The sequence below is a fragment of the Perognathus longimembris genome, chromosome 3 (genome assembly GCF_023159225.1).
Source record: "Perognathus longimembris pacificus isolate PPM17 chromosome 3, ASM2315922v1, whole genome shotgun sequence".
In the NCBI taxonomy this organism is placed as follows: domain Eukaryota; kingdom Metazoa; phylum Chordata; class Mammalia; order Rodentia; family Heteromyidae; genus Perognathus; species Perognathus longimembris.
This window is the reverse complement of record NC_063163.1, coordinates 8,692,740-8,720,472: the sequence shown is the minus strand read 5'-3', so window position 1 is coordinate 8,720,472 and position 27,733 is coordinate 8,692,740. Positions and strand designations below refer to the sequence as shown.

General features: G+C 50.3%; 1 protein-coding gene across 1 annotated transcript in view; it reads left to right on the top strand.

The window, feature by feature from the left end:
- Positions 1-27,733, top strand: part of Farp1 (FERM, ARH/RhoGEF and pleckstrin domain protein 1) — a 194,992-nt gene that overhangs the window by 115,079 nt on the left and 52,180 nt on the right. Inside the window, exons 3-5 of the mRNA XM_048341159.1 lie at positions 9,029-9,133; positions 21,700-21,742; positions 23,725-23,803. Coding sequence (XP_048197116.1) covers positions 9,029-9,133; positions 21,700-21,742; positions 23,725-23,803 — 227 coding nt within the window. The remainder of the gene's footprint in view (positions 1-9,028; positions 9,134-21,699; positions 21,743-23,724; positions 23,804-27,733) is intronic.

The following is a 27,733-nucleotide window of genomic DNA, read 5'->3' as shown; positions in this document are numbered from 1 at the left end:
ACACACACACACACAGAAAAAGGAAAAAGGTCAGGGAAACTGTCAGGGCAGGAAGAAAGATGATAGTTGTGACTGTATTTGATACTTTATTCTATACAGTCTTGACCTTTCTGTTCAAACAATGGGCGAAGTTCAATGACTCACCTCGTTTGCATCTTTTCTTTGGAACTGGAGTGGTAGAAAAAGTGGATGCTATCAATGTTTTTCAGAAAATTCAGACTCCTTGGCCCGAAGGCACTTGTGTAGCTCCTGCATCATTAAAATCACACGGGAGAAGTAACTAGACGGACCTGGCGCCGGTGGCTCACACCTGTAGACCCGGCTGAGATCTGAGGATCATGGTTCAAAGCCAGCCCGGGCAGGATAGCCAGTAAGACTCTTATCTCCAATTGACTTTTAGGAAACCAGAAGTGGTGCTGTGGGTTGAAGTAAGTGGTAGTATGCTAGCCTTGAGCAAAAAACGCTCTGGGACAGCACCTGAGTTTTAAGCCCCATGACTGACCAAACAAACAAACAAAAACTACACAGAAGTAAGGAGAATGGGGACATTTCTGTTTCTAGATGTCAACCTTTCCTGTGTAATCTAGCGTGCTATACTTGCTTTACTTGTTCTTAGTGCGGTCTTTTAGTCTGTACTCAGAATGTCACGCAAGGTTGTTTTGTTTTTTCATTTGGAGAACATGTTGTTAGTTTCTGCAGTCAGCCCCATGTACGAAGACCTTAAGGTGTGCGATGGCGTGTTACACCTGTCCGGATGGGGGATGAAGCCTAACATCTCTAGACCAACATGGCCAGGGCAGCGCTGTGAACTGGACTGCTTTCCTCCAAAACTGATAGCACAGTGAAAAGGACTTTTTTTTTTTTTTTTTTAAAAAGCCAGTACTGACTGGGGCTTGAACTCAGGACCATGTACGCCTGCTTAGCTTTTTCATTCAAGGCCAGTGCTCAACCACATTTGAGACACACTGCCACTTCTTGTTCTCTCCTGGATCATTGGAGACAAGAGTCTCTTGGCTTTGTCTGTCCTAGCGGACTTGGAACCTCTATCTTGAGATCTCAGCCTCCTGAGCATAGCACCTGTCAGTGTGTGTGTGTGTGTGTGTGTGTGTGTGTGTGTGTGTGTGTGTGTTGGTGCTGGGACTTGAACTCAGGGCCTCACACCTTGTTTTGAAAGGATTTTTTTTTCAATAGTGATACATTTGACAGTTTATAAATTTATCTTCTACTTTCGGTGATCCGTCACGTACAAACTCGTGACTCTGAGTAGGTGAATTTTCCTACACATAGTTCTTTCTTTGCCTCAATTCCTAACAAGTTTGTAAGAAAATTATACACACCTCCTATACCTAGACACACACACACACACACACATCTGCTCACGGCCCTGGGTTGCAGGAAGAAGCTTCTGGGCCCAGCAAGCACTGTGGCCGTCTCATTCGCGTTTCACAGGGAGCCCTGAAAGGGCTCATTCTCTCTGTGTCCGGGAGCCAGGGCCTCTGAAACTCAATCTGCAGTGTGTTTATTGAGGGTTCCGCGCGTGCGCGGGGTCCGGACGCTGAGGGAACAAGGCCGCAGTGTGTCGTGGAAGGCAGCGTGGCCGCCCCTAGAGCCCGCGGCAGGAGGAAGAATCAGGCCATTCGTGGGCAGGACCGATGGGCTGGCCTGAGCATGTAGCTGCATTCGCAAGGCAGAATGCAAACCTTGTTCTGGCTCCCCGGGGCTGGGGCTTACAGTTTTAGTTCCTGTCTGGGGTGATCAGGCTTCACTGGTCCTATCTGGTCTGCTGCTTAGTTCTTGAGTCATTTTCCTCTTCCTTTCTTTATCATCACCATCATCATCATCATCATCATCATCATCATCACCATCATCATCATCATCGCTGACACCCAGAAGAGCTTACTGAATCCTGGGTGTTGCTCCAAGAGCCTGGCCTATCCCAAGTCCTTGAGTGCTCATAATAATCTTGCACAGGTATTCTTCCCATGTCATACATGAAGAAACAAAGGCACTGACAGTCGCTACAAGATTGGTCCGTTACAGGATTGTAATGGAGCGGAGAACTTCCCAGAGTCCTGTGGCCTCAGGACCACAGTGCCCCACTCGCCTGTCGGTGGGTGGCGGTGCTTGTGTCAACGGCTCTGTCCTTCTGCGGTGGTAGGGACCAGCAGCGCTTGTGTCCTATACTTGATCGGGCTGACAGGTGACTGTGGCTCTGGCTTAGGGATCCACTGTCGTGCTTCTGATCGTCACTGTGATCATTCATAACAGTAAGCTCACGAGCCGGGCACTGTGTCTCCAGCCTGGAATCCTAGCTGCTTGGGAGGCAGAGATCTGAGGGTGGGGATCGAGGCCAGGTCAGACAGGATTCCACCTCAGCCGGTGGCTGGGGGTCGTCGCGCACGCTTGTCACTTGAGCTCTTTAGGGAAGCAAAAAAAAAAAAAAAGGACCGTGCTCCAAGCTGGCCTGGGCAAGAGGCTTTTATGACAGACTTTATTTTCAGAAGGGCCTGGCGTCTCTGTGTTTGGCCTTGTGGGGAGTCCTGCGGAATTCGGTCACTGCCTATCGCTGACTCTCCTCTCCCCGCCCCTGTAATTAGATGTCAGGTGCCTTCTCCATCATCGTTCACAGTTCCAGGGAAACCTCTCACCTGCTGCCTCTTCTCATGTTTTCTTTCTGGGAATTCTTTTCCTGTCCTCTTAGCAGGTGTCTGGAAACACCGGTGACAAGCAGGATGGGTCGCCACCAGTCTGACTTTCGTGTCCTGGTTTTTGGTGAGTCTGGCCCTGTGCTAGACTTTTGGCTGGTTCATTGGAGATGAGGTCTCAGAGACTTACCAAATATTCTAATATCCTGGTTATTTGTGTCCGTTACTCAGTGTCAGACACTGACCCCGTACCCAGCCCCCCCCCCCCCCCACGGATATACGCCCTTGATGAAGGTGCCCTCTTGTCTTCAGCCACCAAAGCTATTAATACCTCTATCCATCTGGTCAAAGATGGCCCAGGAAGCTGGGTATGGTGGTGTACTCCTCTAATCCTAGCACCCTGGATGCCGAGGCTGGAGGGCCCTGAATTCTAGGTTAGCCAAACTGGGCTACATAGCAAGACCCCCACATCAAAACCAAATCCAAAACAACAGTAACAGCAGCACCAAAACTCCTGTCCGGGCATGGTGGCTCATGCCGATAATAGGTTCACGGTTCAAGAACGTTACAGGCAACACGCGCGTGAGTCCCCATCTGAACCTATAGCTTGTCGGCATGCACTTATCATCCCAGCGACATGGGAAGCATAGATAGGAGGATTAAGGTCCAGGAGGGTGTGGCTTATGATTACTTATCAAGACTGAAGCCTTGAATTCAACCTCTTTTATTATTCACCCCCCCCCACACCCTTGCCAGAAAAAAAAAAATTGTGCCAAGGGATTATAAGAAAATCTTCGGGTTGAGGGTGAGTGGGTTGTAGGATGCAGAGCAATATTCTAAAAGGCATCCGTGGTCAGAAAGAGGGGATAAGGCCTTTGGGAGCTGCCAGTCCCTTCTGCTGGACGAGAGCTGAACTCTGGTTGTCATGGTGACACCAATCTCAACTCGGAGTCAGACACTTCAGAGAAGGCTTTCTGAAACCCCTGCCGATTGGAATTTGGTTAACCCGGGCAGACATTCTCATCCGAGATTTCTGTCTCAGAGATAATTTCCGGACGGTGACACCGTGAGCTCCAGCGAGGAAGAGAAGTTGTCCAGTTCTTTGAGGTGGGAGGGGGAAGAGGGAGGGAGGACACCCCCCCCAAACACACCTATGGGAGACTCGTGTCTTTATGCTTTCAGAAAAATAAATCCCACATTAAACTTCATGTACTAGAGAAAACCTGAAGGCAGAGGAAAGGTTTAAAGGCCCGAGAAACAGAAACAAGTTGGACCCACGGTTTTGTACTCGAGGCTGTGTACAAAGGTGCGCACCATTTAGCATTTAGAACCTTCTCTCCAGACACCGCGCGAGAGTATCACGGTTCTCTCCCTCTCCCCTCCCCCGCCCCCCGAGAGTGGGACCTATGACAAGCCAGCCCCCAAATGGAGGAGGGAATAGACACATACAGTTTGGAGTCAGCCAGCTGGTTACAGTCCAAGTGCTTCATGGAGTATAATTAAAAAGCAGCCAAGAAACGCAAAGAGTTAAAATTTAGGTAGGTCGTTTTGCGAACTGCCAATTTATTCTCCAGAGTCAAGCGTGATGATGATTATTATTTGAACTCTGATAAAGAGACTAGTTCTAGAATGTTGTACCAGGACTTCTAGCAGACGGGCCTGACAGGACTCGGGGTTTCTTAGAAGCAAGTGGAGCGATGGATCTCTGCCTCCAGTACAAACAGTTGTTGTTTAAGAAAACATTTATCTGCCTCAGATCTGGCATATTGAAACACTCTTAAAAGCCGGGTGCTTCTGTCAAAAAGAAGGAAAACAAGGCACAATGGCTCACGTCTGTGATCCTGTCTACTCAGGAGGCTGAGACTTGAGGGTTGTGGTTCAAAACCAGCCCAGGCAGGACAGTCTGAGAGACTCTTTTTTTTTTTTATCTTTTAAAGTGTATTTTTTTGTGTTTTCTTTTTTGGTACTGGGGATCGAACCCAGGAGGTTGCACTTGCTAGGCAAGCCCTTTGCCCCTGAGCTACATCCCAGCCCAATCTGAGAGACTCTTATCGCCAGGTAACCAGCAAGAAGTCAGAAGTGGAAGCATGGCTTCCATGGTAAAATGCCAAGTAAGAACCTGAGGCCCTGGGTTTAAGCCCCAGCACGGGGACAAAAAAGAAAAGAATTCTATTTCCTTACTCTTAAGAGTCACGTTAACAGATTGTGTTCTTACCACCCGCAGTTGTTTCATCTGTGAGACACATTCTTCAGTTATTTATTCCCGTGTGTGTGTGTGTGTGTGTGTGTGTGTGTGTGTGTGTGTGTGTGTGATAGTTGACTTTTCCAGTCCTGGGGCTTGAACTCAGGGCCTGGGCTCTGTCCCGAAGCCTCTTTTTCCTCAAGGTTAGCGCACTCCTTTGGGCTTCTTTTCCGAGTGGTTTGTTGAAGCTAAGCGTTTCCTGCCCGGGCTGGTTTTGACCCTCGGTCCTCAGAGCTCAGCCTCCTGAGTCGCGAGGATCAGCCACGTGAGCCCCCGGGGCCCCGGCCAGGTTTCTTTCATCCCCGGACTTCCCGAGCGTGGCCTGCTGGAGAGCGGAGAGGCCACGCGCCTCCGTCCTACCGACGGCGAGGAGCCCTGACCCGCTCACAGCTGATGTCTTCCTGCTACAGAAAGCGCCGGGCGCAGAGAAGGCATTGGACCAAGAGAATATACGTTAAGATGGAGTTCAGGCGGGAGACACAGCCGACGGCCCAGCATCTGCTCGCTGGCTTCCCTTCCACGATGCCAGGCGCTGCCCGGGACAGAAAGGAAATGGCGTGGGCACTGCTGTGTTCGCGCCAAGGGCCCCTGCCCTCCACATAGCTGGCGTCGTGACCAAGACACGTTGAATATGCCCACCCGAGTCCCTTCTTCCTCAGCCACGCACCCGCTGAACGGTTAACTCTCTCTCCCCTCTCCTAGGAATTGCCCATAAAGGACAGCCATTGTATATTGATTTTTTTTTTCCTGCTTGTTTAGATTTCTACAGTCGAACCATGAAAGTCTCATTTCTCAGACTCTGTTAATCTAGACGAAGTTATCCAGTTCCTTCGTTCCAGGAATTCCTTGGGAAATGGGTATGCCCGCTGGCCAGGCGGCTCATTCACGGCTCATGTTTGGTACAAAGAGACGATGCTGAGAGCTGTGAGAAAGGATTGTGAAACTGGAATTTGGTCTCCCACCACACCCCGGTGTGTGTGTGTGTGTGTGTGTGTGTGTGTGGGCACGTGCTGGTTCTGGGACTTGAACTCAGGGGCCTGGGTGCTGTCTCGCCACATGTTTGCTCAAGGGTAGCACTTTACTTGAGCCGCAGCTCCACTTCCGGCTTTTCCAGTTGATTGGAGATAAGGACAGACTTTCTTGCACAGGCTGGCTTTGAACTCTGATCCTCAGATCTCAGCCTCCTGAGTAGCTAGGATTACCCGTGTGAGCCACTGGTGCCTGGCTGCTCTTCCCTCTTTAAACAAACAACAAAAAGGAAGTCGGCTGTCACTTCACATTTCCTGACATGTTTTTATGATTGCTGCGGCGAGAGGGAGTCCAGGAGAAAGTGGTTTGTGTCGGCTGGCCATGCAGCTCCTTGGAGACTGAGGATTTGAACCCAGCACCAAGGACGGCATGGAGAGGCTCATGTGCCCTTGTGTCAGCCTAGCAAGGAGATGACTGCGTGAACAGTGGCTAAAATGGGGTCATTTTTCACTAGAAGTGTGTCATGTTCAACACGATCACATCCTGATTGGCTCCTCTGACCCTTCGGGGACAGGCTGATGGACACGTCCCTTCTTGAACTCGTCAGACGCCCATTCTAACTGTCAGCTGGGTTACTAATTGGTTCCTCAACGCTACGCACTTACAGCGGAGAGATAGATGCGAGGATGAAAGCCGGAACCGTGGACAGCGATGTCTTTACCGTATTTGCCTCCCAGTGTTTGATCTGTGTGGTGGACTTTGATTCTTCTTGTCAGGGCATCGTTAGGAATCTGCTGGACAGTAAAGAGAAACTGAGGCATGGAATTCTAAGCTCTTTTGGGGTAGAAACTGGGTTTCTTACCCCTATTTCATCTTCCCTTTCCCTGTAGACTCCATGTGTGGTAAGCAAGCATAGCACTGACACGGATGTCATGAACACCAGACAGGGACTGAATACTTTGCTAAGCACTGTGAGAATATAAAGATGAGTGAGCTGACATATTAATTGTGGACCAAGACTCAGTTGGAAATATAACTTGCATTTATTCATTCCTAAAAAGTCGAGGATAAACGCAGTCTGACCTTTGGCCTTCTGTGTGGGGATAATGTAATGTGAGTCTCCAGAAAGTGCTACACAATTCTAGAAGAAAGCCATGCTGCGAGCTGGAGGTTCACGCCTGCAATCCTAACTAGTCAGGGGGCTGAGATCTGAGGATTGAGTTCCAAAGCCAGCCAGAGCCACGAAGTTAGAAGGCATATCTCCAGTTAACCAGCAAAAAGCGGGAAATGGAGCTGTGGCTCAAATGGTAGAGCTCCAGCCTTGAGTGTAATGAGCTAAGAAAGAATACGAGGTCCTAAGTTTAAGCACTAATACTGATGTGTGTGCAAGTGTGTGTGAGTGTGTGTGTGTGCGTGCACACAGACAGCTAAAAAGCTATAGATGTTATAGGGGAGGAGAGAGACACAGGGTTATGATTTTATTTTTTTTTTCTTTTCTTTCTTTTTTTTTTTTTTTTCCGGCCAGTCCTGGGGCTTGGACTCAGGGCCTGAGCACTGTCCCTGGCTTCTTTGTGCTCAAGGCTAGCACTCTACCTCTTGTGCCACAGCACCACTTCTGGCTTTTTCTATATATGTGATGCTGAGGAATCAAACCCAGGGCTTCATGTATGTGAAGCAAGCACTCTACCACTAGGCCATATTCCCAGCCCTCCATGAGATTCTATCTCCAAGAAATTTCCAGAAAACTGGAAGTGGCACTGTGGCTCAAAGTGGTATAATACCAGCCTTGAGCAAAGAGCTCAGGGACAGGGCCTAGGCCCTGAGTTCAAGCCACCCAACCAACAATACAAACAAACAAACAAAACAAAACAAAAACCTCTAGAGTTGTAAGCTGAAAACCTACGTTTTCACAAAAGCCACATACAAATGTTAATATCTGCTTTACCTATGGCTACCAAAACTTGAATTTAGAAACTATGGGACACCCAGGCAACTCTCCATCAGTAGGAGGAAGGGAGGTTGGGTGCTATGTAGATCATGCCTGTAATACTACCCAGCTACCCAGGAAGCTGAGACCTGAGGACCGTGGTTCAAAGCCAGCCTGGATGGTAAAGGCAATGAGACTCATCTCCAGTTAATCAATAAAAAGCTAGAAGTGGAGCTGTGGCTTACGTGATAGAGGGCTAGCCCTGAGCACAAAAGCTCAGGGCCAGCTCCCAGACTCTTAAGTTCAAGCCCCAGAACTGGCACAAAATAAAGAAATAAAGGAAGGGAGCCATACAACCCCAGAGCATCCCCAGGTGTGTATTAACAAGTGGAAGAGTTGTACGCCTTAGAATTTCCAGCAAGACCTCTAGAAACAGCTGTAGAGAGGGTAAGTAGGTAGGCTCAGGAGACATGGAGGAGCGTGTGTGTGTGTGTGTGTGTGTGTGTGTGTGTGTGTGTGTGTTGGTCCTGGGGCTCGAACTCAGGGCCTGGGTGCTGGCCTTCAGCTTTTTTTTTCTGAGAGCTAACGTTCTACCCCTTGAGCTACAATTCCACTTCCAGTCTTTTGGTGGACATCAGAGCCTCACAGACTGTCCTGCCTGGGCTGGCTTTGAACTGCCGTAATCCCCCTGAACAGGCAGGATTAAAGGCATGAGCCCCTAGCACAGGGCACTTAGAGGACTTTACTATTATTATTATAAAGGTGACATACAGAGGGGTTACTGGTAGATGTCAGGTAATAGTATAACGCACGCCACCTCCTCCCTCCTTCTTTCCCAGTTTTCCCCTCCCATCCCCATCCACAAGTTGTATGGTTCATTTCCAACATGGTGTCCGGGGAGCACCCCTGCTGCCTTTGTTTATCCATTGTGCCATGGTTGCTGCCACACACACACCACGGAGGACTTTCAAGGGGGAGCTGATTTCCCGTGACACACGGTCTCTCTGGTACGGTCGTGGGGAGACACGTCTCTGTCCTTGGTCAGTGCCCGCTGAACTTGCCAGCGCAAGGAGCGAACCCTAGGATGGGCGGTGGGCTTTGGGTGCTAGTCATATCTCAGATAGGCCCCGGGGGGGGGGGTCACGCAGGGGACCGTGTGGGACACAGACTCGGGGGGGTGGGGCGAGGGGCCTGGTGCGTTGTCCCTGTCCCAGAGGTCGTAACCCTGCTTGTTTCTCTTCCCAGCAAAGGGCTCCGGGGAAGGTGCTTCTCGATGCGGTGTGCAGCCACCTGAACCTCGTGGAAGGTGACTATTTTGGCCTCGAGTTTCCTGATCACAAGAAGATCACGGTAGGAGACACCAGCTTCGCGGTCACCTTTGTCCGCGAGTCCGTGTGGGAAGGGGGGGGGACGGTCGGTCCGCGGGCCCCTCGTGCGGGGAACATCCCTCCCCGGCCAATCCCCATGTGCTCCCCATGTGGGCTGTGCTTTCCACAGCGTGGCCACTGTTGTGGCGATGCAGTAATGAGCAGCATTGTGGGGGGGGCTAGTGCCAGGCTAGAATCGAGGAGGGGGGGGGCGTGTGCGCCAGGCCTGTGGCCGACCCCCATCCGGGGAGCGTGGGGGGCTTTGAAAAGTCACCACTCGCGTCCGTGTTAGGAAACTTGTGACCACGCGGAGTCCCCAGAGGTCACGGGACCGGACTTGCTAGGACGTTGCGAGAAGGGGCAGCTGGGACACAGAGTCCGGAAAGCTAGTGATCTAGTCAGGAACCTGCAGGTAAAGCAAGGTAGGGGTGGAGGGCATTACGGAGAGAGAGCGGAGTGAAAGGTGAGCGGGCCACATGCACAACATTAACGAGTCTGCTCTTTCCAAAAGGTGCAGGCAGGGATGGGGATATGGCCTAGTGGCAAGAGTGCCTGCCTCGGATACACGAGGCCCTAGGTTCGATTCCCCAGCACCACATATACAGAAAACGGCCAGAAGTGGCGCTGTGACTCAAGTGGCAGAGTGCTAGCCTTGAGCAAAAAGAAGCCAGGGACAGTGCTCAGGCCCTGAGTCCAAGCCCCAGGACTGCCCCCCCCCCCCAAAAAAAAAAGGTTCAGGCAAATTGGAGGAAGTTAATTTTACGACGTATTTCATTCAACGGTCTATATAATATGTCTCTCTAAGCATTATCGCTTTAACACACCCTCAAAGTACGTTGGCTGAGATCTTCCCGTCCGTCCTGCCGAGCCTGTGGCCCCTGTGCCGTGGGCCCGGCAGCCCCGGCCCGGCGCGGTGGACGGACGGCACAGGTCCGCTCCGAGCTGCTGGCCGTGGGATTCGGAGCGGTGGGACATGATCCGACTGGAGTGAGCGTGGCGAGGGTTAGGCTGGAGGCGGGACTGGACGGGACTCGGGGAGCGCTAGGGTGGGGCGCGGCTCGAGCCTGGGCGTCTGAGCTGGGGACGGGGGAGGGGGGAGTCTGGACCTGGTGCTGGTGCCGATGACACGTCCCAGAGGGGAGGAGGTAAGGAGGGCCCCGGCAACGGGCGGGGGTGGCCGGGGACAGCACGCAGATGTGGGGTTCCCGGAGCGTGGGACAAAGGCCTGCGTGAAAACGTGAATTCTGGAGAAGAAGTGTGGAGAAGAAGTGCGGTTTGGGCTTTGAAGCACTGCATGAGAAGCACTGCGGGTGGATCGCTGCCCTGAAGGACAGACGGGAGGCGGAGGAGCCCTCCGTGAAGGTGCTGAATGGGGGTGGAAAACTAGAGATGGAAAAATCTAGAACGAGGAACAGGTGCGGTGCTTGGCTCCTGCCTCCGCCCCCAGAGGTGCCATGAACTAAAGCCGAGGGCAGATGATGTTCTCAATATTTATCATTTCCTGGTTAGACCTGAGCCTCCCTGATTCGCAGTCCCTTTCCTTTCTTCCTTCTTCCTTCCTCCTTTCCTTCTTTCCTGACGCTACCGGGGCAGAAAGGACTTCCCATTTCCCAAGTAGGCACTGGTAATACTGAGCCACGCCCCCAGCTCTGTTTTACACTGGTGATTTTGGAGATGGAGTCTCATTTCCAGCCCAGCCTGTATCTGGACCACAATCCGCCTATTTGAGGCTTCCGGTCCTTGCTGGAATGACAGGCCTGTGCTCTGTGTCCACTTTCCTGCCGAGGCTGGAAAGCCTGGCTCCTCCCAAGCTCCTCCCTTTCTCAGCTTCCCAAGAAGCAAAGGTTTCAGATGGGAGCCGCCGGCCCCAGCTCCCCGCATCCTTCTTCTGTGGTGACAGATGCCCACAGACCTGGCACAAAGGACCTGACTGTGACTTGGCACTGACACCATGTGAGGCAGAACAAGTGGAACTGAAGAAGATGGCAGGAGGTAGTTGGGAGTCATTGCTGTCCAGCCTGGTAATGGGGTCCAGGTGGCAGGTCAGAATTTTGTGTGCACCTCTTGTTTCAGAAGCTCGTTTTATGTTAAACGAATGACTTCCCAAGCACCTGTAGACCTATAGACAGGCTGTCTCATTATTTCTGACAAGCTCCAAACGGCTGCAGGCTGCCGATGGCTTCTTATCCCAGACATACCCTGTCCGAACCAGAAGTCAAAAGTGGTGTGTGGGCTTTGCGGTGGGGGGAACTAAGATTCCGGGAGTTGCTCGATGCCTGGGCTCATCACATCATGAATGGTAGAGCCAGGATTCTCACCGTGTCCTACTGACTCCAGGCTCAGTGCTTTGCTGTGAAATACAGGAGCTTTTCGTTTCCTAGGCTCTAGGACTTATTTCCTACTTTTCTCTGTTGTGTTTGATTTTGTTCTCGTGTATGAACCCAAGGCCTCAAGCTTGCTAGCTTATCGCTTCAACCGTCACCTCAGCCCTTTTGTATTGTGTTAGAGTCAAGGTGTCATTATTTTTTCCCCCTTGTGCTGGCCTTGATCTTCCTACCTCCCCTTCGTGAGTAACTGGGATTATAGGGTGTGCTGCCAGACCTGGTGTTCCTTCAAGTTTTTATTAGGCTTTATTATTATCATTTTAGGATTTACGATATTATTAAAGCGTATAGCCAGCCATAAAATAAATAACTCCCCATGATCTAGACATAAAGAAATCGGCGCTTATTCGTAATACAAATAAAAATGTTGTCTGTGAGAGGTGCGCGTAAGCCCTGGCTCCTGGGTCCAGTCTCCAGCACACTTCTCCCACACCCAAAACGATCCAACTGACACCACACACATTAGCCACCGTAAGAGCACTTGCAGTGCAACCCGGTGTCGCAGCCCCTGGGGCCCAAGCGCCGCCCCAGCCATCGATTCCTCTCCTCATCAAGCTTACGCCCCAGAGCAAGACCGGCAGGCCTTCTGGAAAAGGTCAGATGGTAAACACTACATGCGGAGCAAAAGCAGCCATACCTACGTCAAGGAAGGGGCATGAACTTGTTCCAATAAAACTTTATTGATAACGCATCAAGCTGTAGCTTGCTTGTTTCCTCCCATTCCCAGGCAAATGTCCCTCTATCCCCCAGACTCGTTTCCAGCCCAGCGCATTTTTTTCCCCCCGTTAAGGAAGCCGGGCACTTTCCATAGTTCAAGGTGTGTTTCTCAAGGTTATAAATGAGCGCGAGGTAGTCACGAAATAACCACTTGTACTCAGCCCTTCATTAGACTTGATTACAGGTGATTGTCCTGTTTACAGCCAGCCTGACTGTCGGCCCGGGGTCCAGGCGTCATCCTTGGAGGATCTCGGTGGAGCAGAGATCTCTGTTCACCAGCTTTTCTTTTCTCCAGCCCTCTATTCGGTTTGGCCTTGAGGGCTGGGAATGCTATTGGTCCTGAGCATGGAGACCGTGCCCTTAACGTGCCAGGCGATTGGTGCACGCGGCCTGTAGGACTGCTAAATGCCAGAGCTGCCACATTGCGGTGGGACCCAGCGCAGGAAGTCCACCAGGGGACTCTGTGTGAAACGACTGAGCAGAACTCCTGTTACCGCTGGACATTCAAGCCTGAAGTGGAGGCCCAGTAAGGAAGAGGGCGGAGTGGAGGCTGACTCTACCGTCTAGTCGAGCCCTCCCTCCCCCTGCCGCCCCCCACCCCCCAGTAGAGGACAGGAGTAGCCACAGGCAACATGTAAATGGCTCTGTGTTCCCATGCGAATTTGGGATTCAAGCTGCCTTCTGTGGCTTATGCCTGTAGTTCCAACTACTAGGTAGGTCTGTAGTGGTTTTTTGTTTTGTTTTGTTTTGTTTTTGGTGCCTGTCGTAGGGCTTGAACTTACGGCCTAGGTGCTATCCCTGAGCTGTTTTTGCTCAAGGCTAGTCCTCTACCATACCTCAAGCCACAGCTCCCGTTCTGCCTTTTTCTTGTGGTGGCTAATTGGAGTTAAGAGTCTCACAGACTTTCCTGTCTGGGTTAGCTTTGAACTGTGATCCTCAGATCTCAGCCTCTCCTGAGTAGCGAGGATGATAGATGGGAGCCACTGGTGCCTGGCAGGATTGTTAGTTGGGCTTTTTTGTTTTGGTTGGCCATGGGGCTTGAACTCAGGGCCTGGACGCTGTCCCTGAGCTTTTGTTGGTCAAGGCTACCACTCTACAGTTGTGAGCCACAGCATCACTTCTGGTTTTCTGGTGGCTAATTGGAGATAAGGGTCGGTCTCCTGGACTTTCCTGCCGGGGCTGGCTTTGAACCGCGATCCTCAGATCTCAGCCTGCTGAGTAGCTAGGATGACAGGCGTGAGCCACCGGTGCCTGGCTTGGATGGTGGTTTTGAAGCCAGGCTGGGAGGTGCTCGAGGCTACAGAGCTGCTTCTACTGCATACCACAGGGGCCCCTCCTGGTCCTTCTGGCCTTGGCTGACTATGCACAGTCACGATCTGTCCCCTCCTGTCCTCCCTGGGGCTCCAGCTCAGGACATCTCCGGTAGCAGAGGGACTCTCGGAGGACTTTGCCAGGTATTCAGGATGGAGAACATGGCCGCGCTGAAGACAGCCTGGCGTTGGGGAGGCAGCAGCGGGGAGAGGGCGAGGCCACTGTGCTGCCCCACGGAGCGGTCCCATCGGGTCGCAGCCACGTAGACCAGGCCCGTCCCCAGAGGTGGGCAGAGCTCCCCGCAAACGAGAATTGCATACTTAAAGAGCTTGTTGGGGGGGGGGGGTACGCAAATCCAGCCAGGTGCTGGCGACTCGCACGCGTAATCCTGGCTACTTGGGAGGCTGGGAACGGGAAAGCCAGGCACGTGCGACTCCATTGCGACGGATAGAAGAGGTGGCGCTTACCTGTCAAAGCGGCTCAGTGAGAGGTCGGCAATTCCAAGCCAGCCGGCAGAAAACTTCAAGAGATTGCGTCGCAGCAGAACAATCTGGGCATGGTACGGTGCCTGTCATCTCAGCCACAGCAAGGGACCGCAGATTGCCGTCTAGAAGCACGCTCAGGCAAGAAGAGAGACCATATTTCAAAAATAACCAGTCACAAACCCAAAAAGGCCAGGTTAGTAGTAGAACACCTGCTTAGTAATCATGAGGCTCACAGCTCAAGCCCCAGTACTGAACACACACACACACACACGTGCGAAACCCAAAAGGTATGTAAATCAATATAACACATAGACAGCTAAACAGCATCAAGGACAAAAGTCACACCGTGACCTAAGGATCGGAACTCTGCAACCTAGACATAGAAGGGGCATAAATATAAAGGCTACCTCTGACACTGACAGCCAACCGCACCCCGCAGGGAAAGCTGCGCCCATGTCCTCTCAAGCCAGGAAGGAGACACAGTGTGCTTTGCCACATTCTTTTTTCTTCTCCAGGCAGGAGAGAAACGTTTATTCCCGAACTGCTGGCCCGTGGCGGGGATGACACACGGCCAGAGCCACGGGCCTTTGCCACGTTCTTATTCAACACTGTCCTTGAATTCCCAGCCAGAACAATAAAGCAAGAGAAAGTAATACAAGGGGATGCAAAGATGAAAGGAAGAAGTTAAAAATATCCTTACTGTACTAGACCCTCTAGAGCTGGGTGCCAGTGTCTCGTGCCTGCAATCCTTGTTATCAGGAGGCTGAGCCCGGGAGACTCACAATTTAAAGCCAGACTGGGCAGAAAAGCCCAGGAGATTCCATCTCCAGCTAACCAGCAAAATGGCAGGCGTGGAGGCGTGGCTCAAGGTGGCAGAGTGCCAGCTGTGAATTAAACAACTGAGTGCAAGCAAGAAGCCCCGAGTTCAAACTCCAATACCTACACGTGTGTACGCGTGTACAGGCATGTACAGACACACCACTCCTAGATCTGATAAACAATGTTGGCAGAGTTGCCTGATAGAAACTCAACATATAAAAGGTAGTGAGTTTTTCTATATGCCAACTTTGAAACAGGCTGAGAGAATTCAGGGAAAGAATCCCATTTACAATAGCTTAAAAAAAAAACCCCACAAAAACCAAGTTTTTGGAATAAACACAAATAGCATCAGCATCTCCAGAAGCGGCTGGGATGGCCAATTCCTAGGTCCGGTCCTGAGTGAGGAATTCTGGGAGTGGATGGCGTGTGTCTGGGACCGGGTGCCTTGGGGTGAGACTGTAGCCCAGGACTGGGCACTCAGACGCAGGAGGGTCTCTTGAGTCCCAGAGTTCAAGAACCACCTGGACAACCGGGCAAGATGGTAGCACAAGGTATATATATTTAAAAAACCGTGGACTCTGGGGTAGTTTTGATATATGCTCGGAAATGAGAAGCCCTCACCCAAAGTGTCAAGAGTGGAATGGGTAGAAATCTTGCACTCACAGAAGATTATTCCCAAATTAGTGAGGTTTATTTTTTTTTTTAAGCATTCTACTAGTTTTGATTTGTTGTGCCTTCATTTTCATTTAGGGTAAAGTGCTTTCAGATTTCCCTTTGATTTTTGTCTTTATCTAGAAGAATGTTATTTGGTTTCCCAAACATACAGGGATTTTCCCCACAAGTGTTTTCTCTTGTTGGTTTTTAATTTAATTCCATGGTGGTGCAGGAATATAATTGGTATGATGCAAAAAGTTTTTTAAAATAATTTGCTGATATTTGACTCATAGCCCAGAATATGCCCTGTGGTCGTAAGTCGTTTCAACACACAAGGAAAGAATGTAAGTGTGTTGCTTAATGACGTTTTGGTCAGCAAGGGACCGCACAGGACAGTGGTTCCAGAAGGGCAGAGTGGACCCAAAGAACTCCACTTTCCCTAGTGACGTGGTGACTGCCAGTCGCAGCAGAACCACCCTGTGTTTATGGAGGTTCTGGTGTCAACGCCTGCCACAGCTCCGGCCCCATGGAAAGGCGGAAATGACACGCGTGCCACCGACTTGACCAGCAGAAGCTACTGTGTTGGTGGTTTAGTTATTTGCTTATTTTGTTATTTGTACGTGTGTGTGTGCGCGCGCGCGCGTGTGTGTGTGTGTGTGTGTGTGTAGAGCTGTCTCTCACACCATGCCCTCACTTACAGCTTTTTGTTAGCTTGTTGGAGGCGAGAGTCCCTCCGATGGGTCCGTCCAGGCTGGCTTCGAACTGCCATCCTCAGAGCTCAGCCTCCCGAGTAGCGAGGATTTACAGGCGTGAGCCGCTGCCACCTGGCTCCTTGTACATTCACGCCTTCCTTTGACTTCACTCCTCGTGGGGGGGGGGGGGGAGGAGTTGCGCACAAAGCAGCCTTCCCTGTCATTCCTAAGCAGCCATCTGCTTCCTGGGAAATCTTGATTGCCTCCGAGGCCCGCTGCGCCAGCCCGGGCGAGCGCATTCCATCACGCTTGGCTCCCGTTAGATGACACCGATCCATTGCTGTGCCCGTCCTTATTCCTCCTGCGTCTCTCTACCCCCTGCCCCTCTGTCCCGTGAGTTCTCTCCACCTTGGAACTCCCGTAGGTTCATTGGCTCACCATGGCTTGTGCCAGGTTCCGCCTCAGTTTCCTTCCACGTACCGCAGGCCCTGGGCTGCAGCCTGGGGGTGCAGGCTGGGTTCAGTGGCTGGGGTCCTATTTTCATTTATTTTGCTGTCTTCGGGGCACCCCTGCGTCTCATTGCTGGGGAGCACCTGTCATTAAGTCGGTTGTATCACATATGTTTTGTTTTCTTTCACATAGAAAAAATAAATTCCTTTCACACTACTGTGATCTGTGATGGAAATCTCTCTAAGGCGATTTTTTTTTTAACAGAAGAAAACCACACTTCTCATTTAAATATAACCAAATGTAAAATTAGTAAATCGGTGAAAAAACATATTCACACAAATTATTACCCACAAAAATTCGAACTAAGCCAGCATGGTGTGGCATACCTGTCACTTCAGCTCTTAGAAGGCTACGGCAAGAAGACCGAGGGCGTCTTGTCTACGGTGTGAGTTCCGGGGGCCCTTATGAGCTCATAACAAACCCCTGTCCCCTAAAAAAGGGGAAGAAAGTTAAATTTTGAGTTATTTCTTCTAGGGCTTCTCCTGAAGAAACACTCATTTGCCTCACTAATTCATTCCAGTGAGTTCTAGACGCTGGGGGATTTTGTACAACAGCTATTTCATGTTTCCTGTATGTGTAATCGTTGGTGATGGAATTTTTGGTTTTCTGCAAGTTGATTTTTAAACAAGTGTTCCAAATAAGGAGAGGAGAGCTATTCAAACAACAAGAAAGGGGCTGGGGATATAGCCTAGTGGCAAGAGTGCCTGCCTCGGATACACGAGGTCCTAGGTTTGATTCCCCAGCACCACATATACAGAAAACGGCCAGAAGCGGCGCTGTGGCTCAGAGTGCTAGCCTTGAGCGGGAAGAAGCCAGGGACAGTGCTTAGGCCCTGAGTCCAAGGCCCAGGACTGGCCAAAAAAAAAAAACAACAACAACAAGAAAAACATTGACTGTTTAAAGCAGTAGGGTGACCAATGCAAAGGAGATCGCTAGACTCGAGCCCTTTGCTTTAGGGAAAATCCACCATATTTCAGGAAATACATCAGTTTGGGGGAAGCTGGAGTCGTGTCAAATTCCAGCTGTGTGACTCCAGGCAACTGAACTAAGGTCTCTGAGCCTGGCTCACTTCCTGTTTAAAGTGACCAGTTGTATTTAAGCACAAAGCAGCTGTTCAAGGCCAGGCATAAAATAGGTACTTCAGAAACACGGATCCCTTCCCTGCTCCGTCTCACCGAATTCATCCTAAGATTTGTTGTTGTTGGCGGCGGTGGGGCATGGAAGTTGGGGCCTGAGCAGTCTGGGAGCTCCTTTCTTCAGAGCTAGTGCTCCACCCCGTTGAACCACAGGGCCGCCTGTGGTTTTCTAGTGGTTAAATTGGAGATTAGAGTCTCACAGACTTTCCTGCCTGGGCTGGCTTTGAACTGCAATCTTCAGATCGCAGCCTCCTGAGTAGCTAGGGTTATCACCTTGAGGAGGCCCTGGTGCCCAGCATGAAGACAAAGTCTTTATGGAGGTCATTAGGGTGGCCTTGATTCAGTCTGACCCCATGTGCTTCAGAAGGAACAGTTTGGCTACAGAGTAACAGTGGGATCTGAGCCCGGGAAAGGACATAGCAAGGTGCAGCCACCTGCAAGTGGGGGGGTGGGGGGTGGGGGTGACGGGGGGGCGGGGGGAAGAAAGGGGAGAGGGGGGAGATGCCCCTGGGGAAATCAAGCCCGCCCAGTGTGTTTACTGAGCTCACTTCCATTGTTTAAGCTGCTTCTTTATTGCAGCTTGGACAAACCAAAGTCATAGGGCTCAGTAAGTTCTGCTTCATGTCCTGCTGGCTGGAGGTGTGAAGCTCCTCTGGACCCCATTTCCCCAGGCAGCTGGGAACGCGGACGCATGCTCAGGAGAAAGCAGCGGGATTTCAGTGGGGACCCAGTGGGGTGCCAGCCGTGGAGAACCTTGGGGGGGGGGGGGTCCCTTGGCAGGGAAGGGAGTAGCTGCGGTTCTGTTGCCTCTCACTCGTGGGGGGCAGGTTTCGGCTCTGCCTCGGTTGCTGAACTTGGCCAGGTGACCTAGCCCAGCTCCCTGGCTTCCCTGGAGCCCCTCTGCACATCGCACTTGGGTTGCCAAGCAACGGCCTCATCCAGGTCCCACAGGGACGGGCCTTCCTCCCCGCTCTGCCAACGCTGGGCCGGCCGAGGACATGGCTGGCTTCTCGCTGGCTTCTCCCCCAGGCTGGCTCGGCGGTGAGATGAGGGGTGCGTGGCACCATCTCCCCGGAGCTCGGCCCTGGGCCGCCTGACTCAGGCCCATCTGCGTTCCCCAGAGCTGCTCGGCTGGCCCGAGCCCATGCTTGGACCTGATGCATTCTGCGGAGATGCCAAACACAGATGAGGATATTTCAAAACAATCCACAGACTTGGCACCGACGCTGGCAATGCGGGGTGGATCTGTCCTGGGCACTGCAGACGTTCAGATGGGTTTTGTGCCAGGACTAGAGGCTGGGAAAGCTGGGGGCTGGGTCACGGAGAAAGTTATGGTGGTCGAAAGAACAGAGGGCCAACGGTCTGGGGTAGGCTCCTACCAGCACAGGATATCCCCAAGAAGCCTCAGGTTAACTCACCCCGCACACACGGCCGCCTGGAGCCTCCTCCTTTGAGCCGCCAGCCCTCCGACTACATGGATCTTTTCTCCGGGAAGATGGGAGCTGAGTGGGGTGTTCTCCAACTTTTGTGGGGATCCAGGGGCATTGTTTTGTTTTTATTGTTATTATAAAGGTGGACAGAGGGGTTATAGTTGCACAAGTAAGGAGTTTTTGAAGACTAGGACCTGAATATCCACTTTCTTATTAATATCAGATAGAGATTTCTTTCTTTGTTTCTTTTCCTTTTTTTGACAGCCGTGGGGCTTGAACTCGGGGCCTAGGTGCTGTCCCTGAGCCCCTGTGGGCTCAAGGCTGGTGCTCTACCACTTGAGCCACAGCTGGCTTTGAACCACGGTCCATAGATCTCAGCCTCGTGAGTAGCTGGGATTGCAGGCGTGAGCCACTGGCGTTCAGCTAGAGATTTCTTTTTTAGCCTTTCTGTCTTTATGTCTTTATGGTGCGTGGAGGGACGTTCTTCGTCCCGATGAGATGTAGACACCGAGGCCAGTGTTGCAACAGGGGCTTCCCTTTTTTTTCTTTTTTCTGTGACAGGATTAGATGGAGAGAAGAGAATTTATTAGTGAGGGCTCTTTCTTATGGGGAAAGGTGATGCAGGAAAGTTGAACTAAGTAGCCATCTAAAAAGTTTTACTTTGTACTCAGGAGGCTGAGATCTGAGGATGGTGGTTCAAAGCCAGCCCAGGCAGGAAAGTCCGTGAGACTCTTAGCTCCATTTAACCACCAGAAAACCGGAAGTGGCGCTGTGGCTCAAGTAGTAGAGCTCTAGCCTTGAGCTTGAAGAGCTTAGGGACGGCACCCAGGTCCCAGAGTTCAAGCCCCACGACCAACAAAAAAAAAAAAAGGCAAAAGAAAAGAAGACGTACCAAACATTTAAGCTTCCCAACGTATTTTCCCACATTCCTAACACATAATTCTTGATGCTTGCCTGATAATCTTTCAAAGATGTGCATTCTTTCTTTCATTATTTATGTATCTTATTTTGGCTGTTGTCAAATTTTTCACTATCAAAAATATTAAAATTAGCATCACTTGTATATATGAGAGTCATTGTATACGTATGTGCGTAATTTACAAACGTCAGTGACTGGATAGAGGAAACCCATAGGAATACTTTCTAGATTGAGAGCACTATTCTCTAACAACTGTCCAGAAAAGCAACGCATCCATCCATCACAGAGTAAGTCGCTACCCACCTCCCAGGCCCCGATCAGCTTTGGGGATGACAGAATGCACTCGAGTGTGTATGTACGCCGCCACGTCCAGGGGCGTACTCATAGACCGGGTATTTTATTGTCTTCATTTGCATTTTGGGTGCAAAAATCACTCCTGTCAATATTTTCTTCTTAGCTTTGGGCACTTCCTTTCTGGGAATTTCTGTATTTCTTTGCAGTTTTCTATAGGTCTGCTTCTCTTTTCCTGTTTATTTATATCTAAACTTTCTAAGCACATTAGCTTTGGGGTTTTTTTCCTCCTATATGTAAATAGGAGCCACCATAAAACCCATTTTGAATGACGACGTGTTTAAAGGGAATTTAAAGAAAGCACATGAGATGGAATCATGTGGTTAGCTTATGCTCCAATTATGAGGCCAGCTACTTTCTCCCCTTGAAAATGTAGCTGCACCCACTGTGAACTGGAAGTGTGTGTGTGTGTGTGTGTGTGTGTGTGTGTGCACGTGTGTGTGTGTGGTGTCTGGGCTTGGAGGTGCTTGCTTTAGTTCCAGCTTTGTCACTAGCTGGGGCACCAGGTTCAAAGTATGTAGCCTCTGCATTTGCTTTGAGAGGAACATAGCTTTAAGAAGGATATGGTACAGATGTGATAAGGCCAGAAATATAGAAATATTTATTCCCTTTTCTTATTACTCAGAGGTGTCCTATTTTCTGTTTACCCCATATACGTTTTATTTCAATAAGGACCGTGTGTGTCTTGCTCAGTCATCAGATACGCATTCATTCATATTTTCGGAATAGATACAAGGAAGATATATAGTAGCTATAAGGAAGATACAAATAAATTTAAAAAATTCTTAGTTAACTGTTAGCTTTTCTGTTTTTTCCTGAGGTGCAGGGAGCAAACCCAGGGTGTTACGTTTGCTAAGCATCTGCTCTCCCGTTGAACGCCATTTCCATTCCTTAACTGCCAACTATTATGTCTGTGCGCCTGAAAGACTTTGAATTTTCAAGCTCAGGATGATATTTGCAAATTGGGTATATCCCACAATGGAAGGACATATAAGCTATGATAGTCTGCAGCAAGAAAAGAATTGAACAGTCTCAAATCCTCAACAGTATTTTTATTTGAAATGGCTTTAAATAGTGCCTTTAAATATTTGTACATTCATTGAGAAGCTATATCTCAGTCTGTTGTTTCTTTCCACTTTAGGTCTGGCTGGATCTCCTGAAGCCTATTGTGAAACAGATTCGACGTGAGTATAACGCGGATGTTCACAGCCCTGATAAACACACTTGCAGACAGACGCCCGCTTCCGCTGTTGAGCTGGCTTTTTGTCTTGTAGCCATAGAATTTTTTTTTCTTTTTTAAAATTTCTCAATTGCTCGTCATCTTTCACTAACCCACCTCCTATTAAAAGTATGTGCCATCTACAATTTTAATATCGCAATAGTTTTGCTCATCAGAACCTTGCTTGGAGAATCAAGCCTCATGTTGGTTGACGAACGCTGGCTATTCAACCAGAAACAATGGAGCTTGTCTGCTCTGTCTGCGCTGTTTTCTCCTGTCACTTTTGAAGGGGGAGGGTGGAGCCGTCGAATGATAAAATGGATTGTAGCTTTTCTTCTCCCCCTCATCAACGCTTGAAAGATCAGAATTTGCTGTGGAGAGGGCGTGTGTGTGTGTGTGTGTGTGTGTGTGTGTGTGTGTGTGTGTGTGTGTTGGTGATAGACCAGCAGGCTTAGATTGACATGCATTTCAGATGGACAAGAGGGTCCGGCGTACATGTGGATTATGTCGGGAAGAGAGATTGAGGAAAGGAGACGCTTGCGTGGCTCTCCCTAGTCATGGTCCCTCTCTGCTTTGAGGTGGGACCTGTCCTCAGCCATCCCAAAGGCCCCCTCCCTTACTCAGGACAGTGCCAGAGCTGCCAGCCTTGAGTATGAAGTTCATAGTACCCACTGGGTCTTTTTTTTTTTTTTTAATTGTGAAGAAATCTCTCTGGCTCATTTGTAAATATTTATATGGGTGTAGTCACCGTGGGGCATGCAGAAAGCCGAAATGGAGCTGTGGCTCAAGTGAGTGGTAAAACGGTAGCCTTGAGTAAAAATGCTGGGGATCTGAGTTCAAGCCCCAGGGCTGTCCCCGCCCCTCCGCCCCCAAGAACCAATCAAAAAGGCTTTTTGTATTGTCACTTGATAGGCCAAAACACAAAAGTCACAAATTATGATCTATTTGATGTTCTGTTTTAATTCTCAAGTCCTCCATCTGGTCTAGCCTCTACACCTAGCATCTGCCTCCCGGTTTGTCTTAGCGGCTGGGAACGGCATCAAGGCTGGTCAGAAAGGCTCTTGTGAATGTACCAGAGGCAAAACCACGTCACCATAGTGTTTCTGCGCCAGAGCCCAGGGCAGCACCTGAAGGCTGGCCTGGGTGACGATCATGCCGACACCATTCCTTCTAGTGAAGTATTAATGACCTAACTGACGTTTTCACTGTCTTCAACCTGTGCCATGTCAAGTCTATGTTTTCTGAAAACAAATGGCTTTTTTTTTTGTCAGTCCTGGGACTTGAACTTAGTGCCTGAGCACTGTCCTTAAGCTTCTTTGGCTCAAGGCTAGCACTCTACCACTTGAGCCACAGCACCACTTCCAGCTTTTTCTTAGTTTATGGTACTGAGGAATGGAACCCAGGGCTTCATGCATGCTAGGCAAGCACTCTACCGCTAAGCCCCATTCTCCGCTCCAAATGGCTGTTTTAAAAACTTGAATAGGGGCTGGGGATATAACCTAGTGGCAAGAGTGCCTGCCTCGGATACACGAGGCCCTAGGTTCGATTCCCCAGCACCACATATACAGAAAACGGCCAGAAGCGGCGCTGTGGCTCAAGTGGCAGAGTGCTAGCCTTGAGCGGGAAGAAGCCAGGGATAGTACTCAGGCCCTGAGTCCAAGGCCCAGGACTGGCCAAAAAAAAACTTGAATAGACTCTGTCTCCACATAGTTGAGTTGTTCAATGTAGCACAGTGGTTTTCGGAAAGCAGATCCCTGTTCATTCACGATATGGATCAAGAGCTGACCGTGGCCCGGTGTTGAGTGGTTTAGACAGGGCAGGTATCCTCAGGGAACTTCAGAACGAGACATTCTGTTTGGTGTAGTAGACTTCATAAAGGCTTCTTTGGTAGCATTTGAAGTGCGGATCCCTAAATGCCTTCTTGATGTTTGTGTTGCTCTTCTTCAGGGCCGAAGCATGTTGTTGTCAAGTTTGTGGTGAAATTCTTTCCGCCTGACCACACACAACTCCAAGAAGAGCTCACAAGGTGAGTGGTTTGCCTACTGTGTATTCTTTTCTCAAGCAGGGAAAAGAGAATATATTCTAAATTGATTAAATAAGCTTTTTCGTAGTATTTGACTGTACTTTACACATCTCTCTGCCTCTGAAAATGAGCGGGAGGAAAGTGTCATTTCTCTTCCTTCTAGCCTGGTTTCTTTTTGAGGATGGGATTCTTTCTAGCAACGTGTTGATGGCTCACAGTTGTCATCCTAGCTACTCAGGAGGCGAAGATCTGAGGATCACAGTTCAAAGCCAACCCAGGCAGGAAAGTCCATGAGACTCTTATCTCCACTTGAACACCAAAAAAAGAGTCAGAAATGGGGCGAGGGCTCAGGTGGTACAATGCTATCCTTGACCAGAAAAGCGCAGAGACAGTACCCAGACCTTGAGTTCAAGCCCAAGACCAGCACACCACACAAGAGTGATTATGAGGCTAACACAGGAGTGAATATGATCAAAGTACTATTTATATGTGTGTGTATACAGACATATATATGTGTACGTGTATATATACATATATATATATATATATATGAGAAAAGCCTAATGATCCCACTTAATGCTGCTAAAAATGAGGGGGAAGGGAAGTAGGAGAGCAATACAAACATAGTGAATTTGAACCAAGTACCTTAGATTCGCGTGTGTCACTATCACAAGAAACCTGCACGATTCCTTTATGCTAGGGCCTTTTCTGAATGATCCACCACTAATGTCTACCTCTGCTCACAACCTGCAAAGTGTGGACAGAGGTGGTGACTTCCTTTTCTTCCTTCTTCTTCTTCTTATTGTGAACTGTTATGGTAGAAACCTCTTCCCAGAAGGCGAATCTTTTGCTTTGGTGCTGAGTTAACTCAATGGGAGGTTTCTCCTGTGTTCCTCACCCCATCACTGTCCGTGTCATTGCCAGACACAAGTCCCAGGGGTCCTGTGCCTCTTGCGTAGTGAAACCACCGTGCTCTGAATTCCTGCACAAGCAGAAACGTCCTGCTGAGGCTTCAGGCGCCTTGGGGGTGGCAGAGGAAATGGTCTCCAGTGCTTGGGGGCTAAGCACGGTTACAGAACACCAGTCACCCCCCCCGCCCCCCGCTGCTTACCCCTTGCACTTCCAGAAATAGTTTCCACCTTCCCATTTGTATAGATGGAAGGTGAAGTCTTGCACACCGCCATTCAGCAAGAAGCTCACGTCCTTCCTTCCTTCCTGGTGTGCACTTTCAGCGGACTCCACGGAATGGACATCATAACCGGGCTTCTAGGAGCAAAGGGCTCACTTAGGTGCAGGTTGAAAATGGGGCCTGAGGTGTGAATGGGAAAAGGTATCCCCAGCTTTTCTTACGGCAGAGCTCGGGGTTGCTTTTCTCGCGGATCGGTTGAGCCCCGCTGGCTTTCCCCCCCTCCTCTCTGAACGTCCATCTTCGGGGGGGGGGGGGACCCACTTGCAGCTCGCTGGATTCGTGGCCTAAGTAGAAGACCAGACTGGAATCGGCGGCTCTGGACCACCTGCTAGATTCCCATAGCCTGGCAGGGAAATGGTAAATGACGTAGGATGAATGAGAAAACAGAGCTGATCGGACAACCCATGAGATCACATTGATATGTGACCAGCAAGCCAAACCCCATCGGGACCAGCAGCCGTTCTTCTGCTTTTTGTTGTTTGTTTTTGTAGTTGTTTTAAGTTAGCATGTTATCTGTCCAGTGGTGAGGGGTGTGTGTGTGTGACATTTCTACGCATGTGTAGAATGCATTCCACTCAGTCTCCCCGCCCCTTTGCTCTCCCTCCCCCTCCCTCCTTCCTCGTGCCTGTCATGGGGTCTCACGGTTCCGTGCTGATGAGCGCGTTTCCATCCCGCCCGCTGCTCTTCCTGTGCTGAGTGCCCCCAGCCCCGAGTGGCTCTTGGGGACTTGGCTGGAATTGCTTCTGTTTTTAGCACCCAGGGTGTCACTGAGCCCCAAGTCAGCATGGCAGCAGGGTGGCTCAGCTTACAGCTCCTGTCACTCGGAAGGGCGACAGCGTCAGTGCCAGGAAGGGGCCTCTCGTGTTACCCCAGCCGGAGCAGAGCGGGCGGCAGCCGAAGCAGAGGGTGGCGGGAGTGGGTTCTCATTTGTTAAGTTTTTTATTTTTTTGTTGGCCAGTCCTGGGCCTTGGACTCAGGGTCTGAGCACTGTCCCTGGCTTCTTTTTGCTCAAGGCCAGCATGCTGCCACTTGAGCCACAGCGCCACTTCTGGCCATTTTCTGTATTTGTGGTTCTGGGGAATCGAACCCAGGGCCTCAATGTATATGAGGCAGGCACTCTTGCCACTAGGCCACATCCCCAGCCCCTCGTTTATTAAGTTTTCAATCTGCTGGTTATATGCACCGTTGGCACTGGATTTTTTTTTTTTTAGTTCTTAAAAACTCAACTCCCTAAAGGACTTGAAAGGAATTACTCTTTCATTTTTGCTTCACTACGAGTGTGGGGGGGGGGCCCTCAGTCCAAACCCCAGTAGTGCCACGAGTGGGGCTCTCTTGCTCAAGGCTGTGAGCCACGCCTTTACTTCCAGCTTTGATGCCCGTTCATTGAAAATAAGTCTCTAAGGTTTGTCTGCCCCGGCTGGCTTCGAAGCAGGATCCGCTGGCGCTGGCGACTCACGCTTCTAATCCTAGCTGCTCGGGAGGCTGAGATTTGAGGATTGCGGTTCAAGGCAGCCGTGGCGGAAAAGTCCCCGCAAGACTCTGAGCTCCAGTGAACCACTCAAGAAACTGGAAGTAGAGCTGTAGCTCAAGTGGTCCCTTGAGCAAAAGTGCTCAGGGACAGTGCCCAGGCCCTGAGTTCAAGCCCCATAGCCAACCAAAAACAACAACAACAACAAAAACCCCCAATATCTCATATCCTCAGTCTCCTCATATCTCATATCTCAGTCTCCTGAAGATCTAGGATTACAGGTGTGAGCCATCTGCACCTGGCTGTTTTTGTTGTTGTTGTTGATTTGTTTTTTGCTTGAACTCAGGGCCTGAGCACTGTCTCTGGCCTCTTTTTGTTCAAGGCTAGCTAGCACTTTACCTGTTGAGCCACAGCGCCACTCTGGCCTTTTCTGTTTATGTGGTGCTAAGGAATCGAACCCAGGGCTTCATGTATGCGAGGCAAACGCTGTACCACTAGGCCATATTCCCAGCCCCTCTGGCTGGGCCTTTTAAAAAAAAAAAAGTATCAACTTACTTTATTATCATAGAGGTGATATACAGAGGGATTCCAATTGCATGAGTCAGGTAATGAGACTTTTCCTTTCTTACCGCGTCATCCGTTCCCGTCTTCTCTCTGGCTGGGCCTTTCGTAATCTAGCATGTTGCATTATTTGTTGCCTCATGATACTGCTGTGTACTACAATGCATCCTGCCTGCTCATGGTGCTGTTTGGCTTATTCTTCTAAGCTGTCTTATTTTCTCGAGGGCTGAGCCTTTCTCAAGATGGGTTCAGGCGAACCTGTCGGGGGACAGTCCATCGCCGATGATGCGGTGTGTTCCGTGTTTCATGGTCAGCGCTGGGATTGTCCAGCGGCTTACGATGGTGACATCTTTCCATGGGGAAGGAATTGTGTGTGTTCAGCCATCTGGACACACCATCTCCTGGATGATTTCTATGCCCGCTGACCCGGTGCGCCCGGGGTCAGTGATGTCGTTCAGAAGGTGTGGAGTGAAGCCTTCCCAACCCCGTCGCTCCTGCCGTGTACCCCCCCCCCAGGCTGTCACGACGCTCTCTGCCTTCCGCGCCCTCGTGCAGGGCAGGGAGCTGCTCTCGCGGCTCCTTGAGTGGCGATAACATCGCAATTCCTCTGCCTTCTCTTAGGAGTGTCGTTACGGACTTAGGGATTTCCATAAATTCACCGTGTCAGTTCACGTCAATCCTCTGCTTCGGTTCAGGTTCCCCCAGCATTGACCAG